This window comes from Triturus cristatus, chromosome 1_1 (assembly GCF_964204655.1).
Source record: "Triturus cristatus chromosome 1_1, aTriCri1.1, whole genome shotgun sequence".
Taxonomy (NCBI): Eukaryota; Metazoa; Chordata; class Amphibia; order Caudata; family Salamandridae; genus Triturus; species Triturus cristatus.
Window position 1 is genome coordinate 100,077,342 of NC_140579.1, and position 14,827 is coordinate 100,092,168.

At 47.9% G+C, this 14,827-nt stretch overlaps 1 protein-coding gene across 8 annotated transcripts in view; it reads left to right on the forward strand.

Annotated features, from left to right (window-relative positions):
- Positions 1-14,827, forward strand: part of LOC146869624 (upstream-binding protein 1-like) — a 264,392-nt gene that overhangs the window by 177,872 nt on the left and 71,693 nt on the right. For all 8 annotated transcript variants that reach the window (XM_085608806.1, XM_085608796.1, XM_085608828.1 and 5 more), the window contains 3 exons: positions 1,226-1,335; positions 2,399-2,502; positions 4,893-4,947. In XM_085608806.1, the coding sequence (XP_085464932.1) occupies positions 1,226-1,335; positions 2,399-2,502; positions 4,893-4,947 (269 nt within the window). The remainder of the gene's footprint in view (positions 1-1,225; positions 1,336-2,398; positions 2,503-4,892; positions 4,948-14,827) is intronic.

Below are 14,827 nucleotides of genomic sequence, written 5' to 3' on the forward strand. Positions count from 1 at the left end.
TCTCATACTTTGGGGCAGTGTGCGCTGCCTGTCCGATCCAGGAGCCGTAGAGTTACTCTAGGCTTTGAATGGGCAGTACAGAGGAGCTCAGTGAGTGACTGGAACATGTCTGAAGAAGGTGACATCTCGTTGACCATGAATGGCTACAGCATCAAATTCAAAGCTGAAAGAAGTCCACACAGCTCAATCCTAAAAGCCTAAAAAAAAAAACAAAAAACAAGCCGGAAGTCAGGCGCCCTTGCCCGGGACGTGGGCGGGGCCTGCTCCGGCAAAAACAGAAACCGGCGTGCCGTGCTAACGCGGGGCTCCCATGTTGAAGGGAGAGCCACGCGGTGGCGGCCGGAGTGAAGAGAAGCCCCGGGTCCCAGGAGGGGGCTCGGGTGAAGAATGCGGCGGCTGAGGATGACCACAGCAGCGCGGGGCTCCCAGGAGTGCAGGGAAGCCCGCAACAGAAGTGCTGCAGCCGCGAGGAGGAGCCCCCCCCCCCCCAGAAGAGCAGCCCGGTGAGTAAAGAAGGGCTGGGGGGGGCTCCGTGTGGGCTATTGTTGCTCAGAATTGCAAAAGTACACTTTGCGCCAACAATAGCCCACACGGAGCCTCTAACGGGGCTGGCATGTTATCGGAAGCGGGACAGGAGATGTGCACATTGGGTGTGTGCACGTGCGCGTACACCAACTCAAATCCGCCAATGGCCTTGCGTTGCTTAGTAAATCTGACTTAAGTATTGTGTTGCCCTTGTAACACCATGCGTGACACAAGTGCAACGCAATACAATGATAAATCTGGCCTTCAGTGTCCGCTTGGGGGTTGAACCATTCTAAGTTCGTTTCAGAAAGTCAGGTTTGAATTTGTGATTGTTTATTGCTATTGGCAAATAGGAGGAATACTGCGTTGGCAGGTATGAATTTTAGATCCGCATTGGATATCTAATTCTGAATGAGATAGAGGCATGTTTTGAGTCGATGGATACAGCGAGAAGTAAAGATGTTGAGGCAGAGTTATGTCATTTGTGTGCTGATGGATCTTGATGCTGCTGTCAGTATGTTTGGTTCCAATGATTTCCATGTAGATGTTGATGGTTATGATAGACCATATGGAGACCAGTGGTAGTTTTTGGGATCTTGAGGTTCCATCTGAATTAATTGGTTGTGGTTGACAAAGGCATATTTTATGCAAGACTGTAGTAACAAAAGTTGCTGGAAATATGTAATTTCTCATTTTTCAGCCCAAGGAGCAGACAGAAAGCAGAAAACTGACCAGGAGAAGATTGCGAAGCGGTCCATTCAAGATCGAGACAAATATCAGCCATCTTATGATACTACAGTCCTCACAGAGGTTTGTTGGGGGGAGCTAAGTGACAAGGTCATAGGGTACTGGAAACCAAGGATGATGGAAAGACCACACTGTTCTACTAGGACTTGGTTGCCAACACGAGGGAGCTCAAGAGGTTGATGGGGGTACTCAAGCCATGAAAGACAGCACCATTTTCAGAGATATCGTTGGGGATAGGCAACATGGTTGGGGTCATAGGACAATGGAGGAGGGCCAGAGCCCTCTTCAAGTCATTCTCAGAGGTTTGAGCAGGAGGTAACATGACTGGAAGACACTGGGGATCCAAGGATGACGAAAAGCTTATTAAAGTCAAGAAAGAGATCACCATTCTCAGAAGTATGCTGTGAGTAGTCGACATGATCGGCAGCCAAAGAGGGTATAAGATACAGCGGAGCATGGAAGACCCTGCCCACTCAGTGGAATGGCAGTGGTGGTGTTATTCGATAAGGTTGGAGTGCTCGGAGAAACCAACAAAGGTGGATCGAACATTGAAATCAAAGAATATTCCACTGTCTTTAGCGAGCTCTTTGCGGAGGGGGTAGGTGTAAGTGATGGGGGCACAGAAGAACCAGGCAGAGAGAAAAGTACAACTCAAGGCCTTTGTAGAGCCCCTTCTGTACAGAGGGGATGTGGGTGACCTGATTAGGAGGCAGAGGGAAACCAGGCAGTGGGGTCTACAAGGCACTGCTGTCCGTATGGAGGTCAGAGATGTGGGGTTTGGTGGTGCACGGTGAATATCGGGGATTTCTCAGTGGACCACTGTCTTTACAAAGGAATACTAAGGGACATCTTTGTGGGCTACGTGACAGAGTGGAAGAAGGCCATTGGGGTCTTGATGAACACCATCATCCTTGTGGAGGCACAATATGCAAATGATTATGCTGCACAGGGTACCCAGGCAGTGGGGATGGATATGGGAGTCAGGAGGGACACCACAGTTTTTACAGAAGTATGATAGGCAAATGGTGAGGACCCATAGGAAAACCATGATTAGAGGAAGGAGGCATCTTTGGACTTTCTCCTCTTCAACATGTTCTCTAGTTTGTTTTGTGCTTCTTCTCCCCAGTGCGTTCCATGGCCAGATGTGGAAGTGTGCGCCAGCCCTTACAGCCCCGGCAGCACCCCTGGGTTCTCCTTCCCTCGCAACTTCAAGTTATCGAGCCCTGAACGGTGAGTAAGGGATGTGGCTCTGCTCACGAGATGCTTGTGAAACATCCAATCGCACGTCAATATCTGGTTTGTAAACGGCTCTTTCTATCGCAGATATTTGCTACTTTGTAGCACTATAAATACCAGAAGTTCTTATTACCCAATCAAATGGTATTCAATTTATCAACCTCAGAAATATGAAAGGCCGAATCAGCCCTGCCAATATGCTAATCTGTAATTTGAAAGATACACTCCGATATAATAAAGTGAGTGGTTACCTAACTGAACCATGTCACCAGCTCAATAAAACTGCGAAGGGCACTACACTGAAACCTGCCCCTAAAACGTCCACACACAGATCAACAATTAGGAAAATCTGAGTAGCTGTCAGGGTTTCTGGGTCCTTGAGTGAAGTTAGACAAAAGCACCTTCTTTCCCAGGCGTCTGATAAGAATGGCAGCACCTCCCTTTACTCTTGTGGCCAGTAAAGGTGTAGCCGGAGTTGAAGAATAAGGGTACAAGATGGCTCCATGTCATCGGGGCCAGGACAGGCCAAAGATAAAGAGGGGCTCGGTTAGAATCAGTGTATGAGGACACCCTGTCTGTACGCAGGACCATCTCCTAATGACAGACATTCACTCTGCAAATACAATATTACAATAAGACAAGTAAAGATAGTAAAACGTATATGAAAAGCACGATGTGAGCACCTTGGGTTCGGGGCAAAGAATGGGCTGACTGATGCCAGTCCGCTGCCCACAAGCATGGCACCTCCTGGGAGCTGGGTACCTTCTCAGTTGAAAGGTTCGGACGCTGGCACCGTCTGAGTCCAGTCTTCCATTCTGCTAAGACGTATCTAGGTCTTTAGTCTGAATGGTGCAGCTCAGTTGAACTAGGACTGAAAGTCCAAGATGCATTGTAGTGTTAAATGAATGCCCAGGATGGCACACAGTGATTTCTGATGTCCATACGAATGTGTGGCAGTGTCTGTGGGCCCCATGCTTCTACAGACTCAGGTCTTGCATGCCATCTGTATTTGGATGGGATGTAACATTATAGAAGCTCTCTGATCCGCATCCTGGTGTAAACTTAAATGGACCATCACTCAAAGTTCCGCAGTTACAAATCCCGCAGCAGCGCTCTCTTCTTGCGCCATCTTGGCCATCTCATAGGCGCTGGAATGATCTGATCCATGCAAAAGGTTCCGAAGATGATTGAGCGATAAGGATGCCTCTACACCTTGTATTTATCTTGTCCTCTCCGTGGGACAGCACGTGCCAGCTATGGGGCAAATGACAGACACAGTAGGTTAAGTGTGCACAAGCCTCTGCCATCGGTCTTTTATTCACATGACCTAATACTGGACAAAACCACTTGGCACCGCGTGTGGAAAGGCACTCCTCTCTCTCACATGTACCCTCTCCAGGGATGGGCACAACACAACCACGAAGCCAGTCAGTCAACTTGAGATTTATTCGGCAAAAATGTCATAAAAGCAGTTCACGTAAAAGCATATCACAAGTTCTGCAAATATCAATACAATAAAATATAGTTAAAAAGAGAGAATCAAAAACGTTAAACATATTCACAATATTATTAGCTAAAATTAATGCTAGTAAATGGTAAAAAGTTTAAAAAGTCCCAGCGGTAAGATGAGGCTTGTCATTGTTGAAGGCTGAAGCCTTCGTTCATCAATGTGCTAGAACGAGCTTAGATCTAATTATCCACATCCAATTTGGAAACTTAGCCATTGATACTGCGTACAACACAGATGGATCAGAACACAATATTCTCATTGCTACACTCGACAGGTTAGTGCCCATGTTCCTACAAATAGGTGCCGACCAGGCTTTGCGGGGTGCAGCATACGCCGGACATTCAAACAGCGCATGCGCATATGTTTCTTCAGGGTCAGTGCAGTTTGGGCATGTGTCATTGGCCGCAATAAACCATGTGGCTGTGAAAGACTTCAAGGGTAGGCAGCCTGCTCTTATCTGGAAATAGAATTTGCGATCTAGCAGTTTAGAGATTACATCCCAGTAGTCCTCAATATGTGGATTTGGTTTTATTTGTAGGAACTTTCCTGTCAGTGAAGCAACATCACTCGTACTATTAGCTTCATGCACAATCCGTTCCCAATACCTTTGCTTGATTAGGTTTTTTGGTGGAAACTCAGTGCCACTAGGGTCGGGCCCGCAATAATGGCATGCACCATACTGGTTAATAAGGATCTGATGTCACGTAACCACAAAGCCTTTTCTCTGAGTGACATGACGTGGGGCACGCATACTCTGTCTGGGAGTGTTAACAGAGCTCGTGGTTTTGAGGTTGAATCTTTTGTGATAGACAGACATCCTTATTAGGATTTTAGTTTCTGCACCATTAATTCCTTCATGTTTTTCTGGTTTCAGAGTCTGCTCTTCCCCGACCTGCCAATCGGACAGCTCCACGGAGGGTGCAGAAGAGGTAAGTACCACACATAGCACACTAGCCTGCATGATGCGGGTGGATACATATTGACCTTCAGCTGAATCCCTGAACCCTAATGTTTTCTGGGTGAGGAGCAGTGCCAGGGCACCCTGTAGATATATCATACGATTTGGATGCCGAGATCCCTAGACAAAGAAATACCACAGACCCCACTGAGGGGCACCCACCCACCTTGAAACACAGGACTCGCCCTGTCTTACCTTCAGGTGGACTGTAGACATGCCATCCTTTGTTCAGACTACAGAACATGTGCTTCTTTTACCTGCTCTGAGCAAAACAATTTGACTTGATGTAGGTAGCACACTTGTCATGGTTTACCGTAAGGTAGATATGGCATCACCCCCCACTACAGGAAGCCTTCCGTTATCCTGCAGAGCACACGAGGCGTAATATTCTGCGCTCGAGGCACACTAAAAGATGTGCCCTTCCTTACCTCTAGATGTACCTTAGGGCACTATTCATCAACACTGGCTGCACCATGTTGAGGTGGACGGTGGATATGCCATGCATTATCTGGTAGATACCGGACACACCATGTCAAGCCTTAACGTGGACAAACCTTAGCAACTTTAGGGTGGATTGTCTACACACCATGTCGGATCTTACTTTGCGGTGGATTGTATACACACCACGTCTGATCTTACTTTGAGGTGTACTGTGTGCACACCATGCCTGCTCTTACTTTGAGGGGAACTGTTTACACACCAAACTGATCTTACTTTGAGGTGGACCGTGTAAACACCATGCCTGATCTTACTTTGAGGTGGACTGTGTACACGCCATGTCTGATCTTACTTTGAGGTGGACTGTGTGCACACCATGCCTGCTCCTACTTTGAGGTGGACTGTATTCACACCATGCCTAATCTTACATTGTGGTGGACTGTGTGTACACCATGTCTGGTCTTACTTTGAGGTGGACTGTGCACACACCATGTTTGATCTTACTTTGAGGTGGACTGTGTACACACCATGCCTGATCTTACTTTGTGGTGGACTGTATACACACCATGGCAAAACCAAAGGGGATGATGGACGGAGTGTTGAACATTGCAAGTACTCACCCCCAGTCAACTGATCTGGGTTTAATCCATCATCAAACTTTAGCCCACTCTGCCACCCCAGTTCAGACATGGCCATATGCAAATCAGTCTGACCCTGTGCCTTATGGGAACAGTCCGGTCTGAACTGCCAAGCCATGCCTTCCCTGGACCGGAAACAAGCATCCTGGGACCAGTTTCCGGCTAATCAGCCGTCATCAGCCAGGCTAGCTTGAATCCAGTGGCAAAGTGAGCAAGGGACCCAAGTCTGGGCATACCCTGCCAACTTAGGGCAAACAAAGCAAAACCAAAGGGGATGATGGACGGAGTGTTGAACATTGCAAGTACTCACCCCCAGTCAACTGATCTGGGTTTAAATCCATCATCATTCTTTAGCTCACTCCGCCACCCCAGTTCAGACATGGCCATATGCAAATAAGTCTGACCCTGTGCCTCATGGGAACAGTCCAGCCCAAACTGCCAAGCCATATCTGATCTTACATTGTGGTGGACTGTGTGCAAGCCATGTCTGGTCTTACTTTGAGGTGGACTGTGTACACACCATGCCTGATCTTACTTTGGGGTGGACTGTGTACACACCATCCCTAATCTTACATTGTGGTGAACAGTGGATATGGTGCTTTTATCCTCTCATTTCTCGGGGTGTTGGAGTCAGACGTTTTGTAGTTGACCCCGCTCTGGTTTGTCTCCTCTCAAAGCAATGCATGCTGGCACCAGAAGTCCCGCTCTTCGCAGTTTTAAAACAAACCTAGCGAATGTATGATATCTTTAACTAACGACCACTCTGAATCCCTGCTGCCTTTGCCCTTGTTTAGTGATCAGTTTGCGCTATACAAATATCCCATGCAGACATACATATGTGCATACAGTGCACGGATGGGATAGTTCGAGTGCCCTTTGTTGTAATGCTGCACTTGCTTTTAGCAGTGCTTCTTTTCCTCATGGTGTTTTTATCCCCAGTGTTCTTTCCCACTGTCAGCTGCGTGCGTGGGTTCCACCAACGACAGTTTGTACTGTGGCTGGCGTTGGAGGGACCACACTCTCTGTGCTCTGCCTAACTTTATTAAATCTGTGTTTCTCACCGAAACTGTGTACTAGTCATCACCACATTTTTGGCGACGCTTGCCAGCCACCGGTGGTGCCTACGTAGGAACTCAGAGCAGGGCCACACAGTGGGTCCTGTGAGCTTATAGTGGCTGTGACGATAACAAAGAAAAGCTGAGAGGGGCCATCGAACAGCTGCGTTGAGGTGAGGAGGCTGCGTTCAGCGCGTATGCTGCCAGCTGATTATCCTAGATCTCCCAGGACGCTGTGTGAGGGATTTCAGCTGTGTTTTCAGCTGCGTTGAGGTGAGGAGGCTGCGTTCAGCACGTATGCTGCCAGCTGATTATCCTAGATCTCCCAGGACGCTGTGTGAGGGATTTCAGCTATGTTTTTTCCCCTTCCAGTATATAATTAATTGGATGCAGCGTCCCGGGGTGCAGCAGGCGCACAGGATCGCTGGCAACCGTCGGCCTCATGGTGGGGTGAGAGGCGCAGTCCTGGCAGAGACATTGGGCATTACAGAAGAGGAAGATGCCCAGAGTTACGTGCCTTTTATTCACACCCCTACGCTGGCCTGGCGTACGCCGGGCTAGCCCACTCCGCTCACACTTACGGGGGGAACGTAACAAGCTACATTTCTGCGATCTTCCCCACTGGCTGGGGTGACATGGTTGTGTCCACTGTCCATTACACTCCAAACACCAGTGGTGTGTGTCGGCATGGATATGTGTGTGGTCTGCACATCCACGCCACACTTGGCATTTTGTACGGCCTCATTCATCGGTCACTTGCCTCCTTCGCACATGCCTGGTCCCCACCTCTTCCGACATTCTGCTATTGTGTGGCTGAGGTGCCATGCCGTTGATGGCTAATGTACATGTCTGGCCCAGGTTCCCACAGTGAGTTGTGCTGTCATGTCTGGTGGGTGTGCATGTTGTATGTGAGCTTGTGACGTGTGCATTTCCTGTGTTGTGTGTTGCATGATTGTGGAGTTGAGGTGTGTGGTGTGTGTATCTGCTATTGGCCAACGAGCAGTGCATTTCCATAGGTGCCATCCTGATGGCGTAGGTTGATGATGGACTGTCGGAAGATGTAGGAATAATGCACACTGCCTGGGTGGTTTGCGGTGGCATTGGCGGAGATTCCCCGGTGGTCCACTATTGCCTGCACATTAGTGGGATACGTGCGCTTCCTGTAGCGCTTATTGTGTGCAGTGTTACCAGAGCCCATTAGTAGGACATGTGTGCAGTCAATTGCCCCCTGACGTGTGCGGGAAGCCATCTGTGGCGTACAAGCCTTACTTGGTCTCCGGCTGTTCCTGCGCAGTGTGTGGGAAGTATAGATAGTGGCGTACCAAGCTGATGGTCTCATCCATGACTGTTGTGAGGAACTTTGATTGGCCTGGCTGTGTGACTCCTCCGTCTCAGGCATATGTTGGTTGGAGGGTACCAGAGGCCAACACGTGCAGCACGGCCAGCAGCTTTGTCTGAGGTGGGATGTTGGTTGTCTGCTGTGTTGGTACTGTCAGCCTGGGGGCAATGGTGGTCAGGATGCGGAGGAGGGTTGTCACTTTGAGCATGTAGTGGGCAATGACATTCTCTGGTGTTGGGTCTGTGAGGTTGGTGAATTTTCAGGGGGTCGCTGTCCTTGTCTGCGCTGCCTCAGTGTTGGTCCGGGGGGGCGGGCGGTGATTAGTCCGGGGCGGTGGGGGTGGTCATGGGGGTGATGGCGGTGGGTGTTGGGGCCCTCTTGGGTGTCCGGCCCGCATGTTCATTGGCTCCATGGCATCTGTTGGTCTTCAGGTGTGGCTGTGGGCTGGGCTCCCTTTTGTGGTGCAGGCTGCCGTCCAACTTTACACCAGGTCAGAGCAGGTGTTAATTTCCTGCAGCTAACACGCCTTATCGCATGTTTCGTGGTCTTTTCACCGATCTGGCTGTCACGGCTTTTGGCACGGGAACGCCTACTATGCATCTCATTAGCGATAGTTGCCGGGATCATCTGTGGCGATGTTTTTAGCGGCTGCTGTTGCAGGTAAACTGATGCTATGGTCTGTTAGCACCGGCTTGTGAATGGGGTGATACATTTATCGCGACTTTGGCTGCGATAAAGTGCCGTTAACTCAGCGATAGCTCCTTGAGAATATGCCCCCAAGTATGTGAACTGTTAATGAGGAAGGGCGCACTGCTCTGTTGTGGCTGGAGCTTGTATATTCTTAACAGTCTAAGGAGGAGCTCAGCTGTTGAAGTCTAGCATCAGTATTATCTGCTGGAGATTGCACCACTCTCTGTTGAGTGAAGATCCTTCTTGTGATGTTAGGTCTCCTTGTGGTCTTGAACCTTTTTCCTGCACACGCTCTGTCTTCCATAATCGAACATGCCCATTGGCATCAGTTCTCCACAGTCATAGCTGTAAGTGACGTGGTGATAACAGATGCTATTTGTCTTCCTGTTGAAGTCCCAGATGGTGACATTGCAGTGCATTTAATCCTGAATACATCACAAAGGATGTTGCACAGCCACTGAACCAGAAAAAGCAGAGCGGATAAAAACAAATTCCACCATAAGTCAGTTGCCGTGAGGGTGACTCGAATCTGTTTTTCATTTGCATTAACCAGAATATAAAGCAACAATAAATGAAGACATACAATCAAACCACAATCAGACTCAAATCAAGGAATATATCACATCATCTGCTGTCACCACAGAAAATTATTTTTTGGTCTACTTAGGTACTGTTTGATGAATCTGCAATCGGATGGCAAATCACTTAATCTTCCTGTGACCATGGATAGCGCCTTGTTACCCTCATGGGTGATAGACGCACTAAATAAATCTACAAATGTTTGGTTCATCTAGCTAAATGTTGCCATATCAAGTTTCCTTCAGATCCATTTATCAATTGGGTAGTTCTGGGTCTGAAAACCCCGCTATGAACCCTGCATCTTGGTGGACCTTGCAAGGAAGAGCTGCATGACACAGAGCCTCGAGCCTGTCCAGCCTTTGGGTCCCCTGACCCAAAATGGTGTTACATTCATACTTAAGATGCAGAGAATGTTAACAGCTTACCGGCTTAAGCAAAAGGAGGCATTTCCCTCTAGTCACATGTTCATCAAGAGTTAAATGCTGCCATCGGCTGCGTGGCAGCAGGAGGAATATGTAGATGCATTAATCCTTGATGAATGTGTGACTTCAGGGAAATGACCCATTTCGCTTAATCTGAGAGAGCTAGCTCAAGAACCAATTAGGGTTCTAGACCACTACAGTGACAGGGGGGAGATCCTTGTGCCTCCTTATTAGACACACTCCTTTAGCACAAGCTGGATACTGGCAGGGAATTGCTAGCCCTGAAGAAAGCCGAATAAACCGTAGGGCAAAGTCATTTCGGTTGTAACATGTAGGCAAGAGAAGTTGAGAGGATGGGAAAACCATTAGGTTTTTATAATACACCCAGAACAATTTTTTTTATCATGGCAAAGGTAACCATTGAATGAACGTAAATCCAGGTTTCACCCCCAGCCATTTTTAGCTGGAATCCTGCATTTGTCCAGAGTACTATCTTATATTAAGCTCCCGGAGTTAGTCTTCTCCTGTTGAGCCCATTCAGGTTCAAATATACCTACCCAGCGAGGGAAGGCACCTGTGATGAAACATGCTGCCATACGATGGCTGAGGAGTCTCCTCCAATATATGTGAGATATCCCTGTATGAAGTCTAATTAGGTCTCAAAGATGGCACTAACTAAAGTAAAGCCTTCACACTCGTGTGTAGTGGATTGATTTGCGTGGGAAAACGTGCAAAGGCAGTAATCTCTCATTCTTCTTTGGTGTGGAAGAGATGCCTCAGACCTTCTCAGCATCCAGTCCTTGACATATGGTCCCTCCCTCAAGGGATCATGGCTTCTCTCTTCAGTGCCACCCTTTGGGAAGCACCCAGGAGTTTATCACACAAACGGAAGGGGGGAAAGGCAAAATCTCACTACTCCAGCCTCCCCACTTACAACTGTTACACACGTGGAGGAGTAGCGAGTGGTTTTAAGAAGGTGGCACATGCTCAGTGAAAAAATACTGCCCTCACTACCATATTGTGACATGCTTCATCATAGCGCTTGCTTCAATACAACCCTGTGCAGACCAACGCCTGGGGTGGAGCAAAGAGAGGGGAAGACAATACAAACATGAAAAGAGTAATATACAGATATATTTCTGGGATCACCGAAAAAAAGGGCAGTGAACGTTATAACTAGTACGGTGGTGTCTCCGCTCAACAATTTATTCCTAGACCCATTGGCTGGAGCTAAAAATATGAAGGATGGTGGTGGTAGGAAAGAATTAGGAGTACCTTCACCCTTCCTTACTGCCAATGTGTCGACATGTTTCCGCCGTGTATCAAGTGCCCATAGTGTTGGCTCACACTGGCATTCCCCAGGACCTTTCTGATCCCAGTAACTTATTTCCCTCTGTGCCCGGAATTGAGTATCCCTTGAACCAGTAGTTCACAGAGCGAGGGTCACCCTAAGTAACTCACATCCGTTAATCGAGTTTATTTGTGATCATGCTAAAACTGACGAGTAAATGGGAGAGACGCCCTGTAGTCAAACGTTCGTCAAGGGTGGTGCTCTGCCGGACCGTTTGTCCAGTTACCGCCTAAGAGTGCCACTCATCTTTCTTCAGAAATCGGCTCTTAACTCCTCGACAGACTGGAAATTCCAAATTCCGCACTCAAAAACTCTCATTCAACATCTGCATCTCCTGTTATTCATCCAAGAATCAGTTACATCACCATTGCTTGCATCATCCTTTTTACTAGAGGAGAGGTAACGTAAACTTCAAAAAGGCCTCCAAACAAATGACTTGCCTTGTGCTCAGCTGCTTGTGCTTTTTCTGCAGTCATATACCTCCCCATTTGTATTCACTCATACATGTTGGGAAGGGGGGCCTACAGTATATTTACTTTTTCCCATCCACCAACACCACATTGCTTGATCTCAAGCACAAACATTATCCAACAGTCTTAACAAGCTACCTGAAATATGCATTCCAAAAAGTAAAATTGCAACAATCCATCACTGGCAATCCTGAAATAGTTTTTAAATATGGGTAGCAAGAAACCTTAGATTAACTGCTTGGAATGAAAGTATTATTAGAACATTGAAATGTTGGGAGCTCCATTGAAAACAATGGAGTGCTCCGGGCTTATAATGGCTGGTAGAAGCCCAGAGTTCCAACATTCCAATGTTTCTTTGTTCACAGCTCTGGCTGTGAAGAAAGACTTCAGGGAGCCTGAGGGGATTTCAATCCCCTCGCGCTCCCTGAAGGCTTTGTTTTGTTAGAACATTCTGCCCTCTAGTGGCAGAATGTTCTAATAGCCTTATAGCCCTTCGTAGCAGGGCTATACCGGCTTTTAAAGTCCCTCTGCTTTGTTAAAGTCCCTCATCTTCGGCTCGGGCCTTTAACGCTGCAGCGGGCCTTTAACAGCCGGTATAGCCCGCGACGGCGGGCTATAAGGCTATATTAGAACATTTGAATGTTGGAAGCTCCATTGAAAACAATGGAGTGCTCCGGGCTTATAATGGCTGGTATAAGCCCGGAGCTCCAACATTCCAATGTTTCTTTGGTCACAGCTCTGGCTGTGAACAAAGGCTTCAGGGAGCCTGAGGGGATTTGAATCCCCTCGCGCTCCCTGAAGGCTTTGTTTTATTTGTTAAAACATTCTGCCCCCTAGTGGCAGAATGTTCTAATAGCCTTATAGCCCTTTGTAGCTGGGCTATACCGGCTATTAAAGTCCTGCTGCTTTGTTAAAGACCCTTGCCTTCGGCTCGGGCCTTTAACGATGCAGCGGGCCTTTAATAGCCGGTATAGCTCATTACAGCGGGCTATAAGACTATATTATTAATTTGTTTAGGACAATAAGTCCTACTTCTTAAGAGCTTCAGTGCTACCTGTTTTTCACAAAGATGACATTCCTTGTTCGACTTACCTTATAGATATCTTCTGTTTTCTCTGAGAGTCTATCCTTTAGAATCTTCTATTCTTACTCATTTCTAGGATACAACACTTCTTCGAACATCATGTCTTATGTTATTTTAGTAGTTCATATAGGTGATATTTCTTAAGTCTTTCACCCTCTCAGTCTTCATGCTTTTCCTACCTCATTCTCCTTCTTACTGTAGATCTTCCTTTTTAGGTCTCGCCTGACCAGCGCTTTAGCGCTGGCTCTGGCGAGACTTATAGTAAGCGCGTTTTGGAAGTGCAAACAGTGGCTTTGCAGGCCTCCAACTACAGTGCATGTGACCCGTCCGGGCGCGCGCACCATTTGGAGTCCTGCAACCACTTGTTTGCTTTCACTTTAGCCGTGATTCATCGCACCATTTGGCAGCCTGCGTGCCCGCCCCCACTCCCCCTCCCACTCCGTCAGCTTCAGTGCGCGCTTGTTTACTTTAAACTTGTTTCACCCAACTTGTTTATTTTTAAGCAGGATCAGAATTCCCTCCCACCATTCCTTTGCTCTCCTCAGCCACTCCCCGCCGCTCATCTCGTGCTTTCGCACGTCTTAAACAGAACCATCTGCTCATGGTAGCCCAGCCCCCCTCCTAGCGCTGCCTGATTTAAAGTAGCACCCAGGCACATAATCCGCACATATTTCAGCTGCCTGGTGTGAAGTTCTTCAAAGGCAGCTTGTAACCCGAGCTGCCCTCTACCTTCGCAGAATGCGTGTTGTAGTGAGAGAAGAGCCCGCAGGGGCTTTTCAGCACTAGGTGCTCGGGCAAAGGAAAGGAAACTGAACTCGGAGCTAGGGTTGCCAGCCGGGTCCCCCTGCTCCGAAATGAGCTCTCTTCCGGTACCACATTAAATGTCGCAGACCTGTCCCTCCTGTGCGACGTGTGCTTCATGTTCCGGTACCTAGCGATATTAGCTGAACTGACCTCCTCGCCAGGGGTAGTAAGCGGCATCTAATTACCAAATGTAGATATACATTCAAAGAACAGGGTGCAAATTCCCGCTCCTCCACGAGACTACATTGTGTGATTCTGGGCATAATTTTATCCTCACTGTCTAGCCTCGCCCTCTAAATCTTTTCAAAGGGGGCTTCTTAGAACCAGACTGGGAAGGGACGTAACACAGGCCCCCCCCCCACGTTGTGGGGGGGGGGCGCGGTCCAGGGCTCAGCGCACGGTGACCGTGACAATCATCATGATTAAACATTTTCATTTATTGCAGCCACGCGACCGGGATGGTGGATTAAAGTAGAAGTATGTAATACAGGCCCCGGTTCTGCCAGTGTGCCCACCGAACCCCCCACCCCACCCCATTCGTTCAGCAACCCATTAGGGGTAAACCCTAATTAGACGAGGTTGCTCATTTTGAGCTGATAATTAATTTAAATAGGTTGCTCGTTTGAAGCAGGAGGAAAGCCTTGTGAATAGTTGGTACTTCGGTTTTTTGTCATCTGCTTCTGTCAATTGCTTGTGCAGTGTAGCATAAAACGCAGGGGCCCCTGTGCTCTGAAAAAAAGGTATCGAAATTAATTACAGTAAGTGCGAATTGCGTAGCAAAAAAACTAAATGGAGGTTCAGATACGGAATCCTGATTCCTGCAATACGTAAACAGTCCCAGCTGCCTTTCCTCTCTTTCTGATTAGCAGGGTAAGGTTTGATTCTGAAACTCTGCCTCGGAGAATGCTTCATGAAATACATGTTGGTGCTGATTTTATTACAAAATAGGAACTTGTTTGTCTGTGCCACTTTAGTTTACCG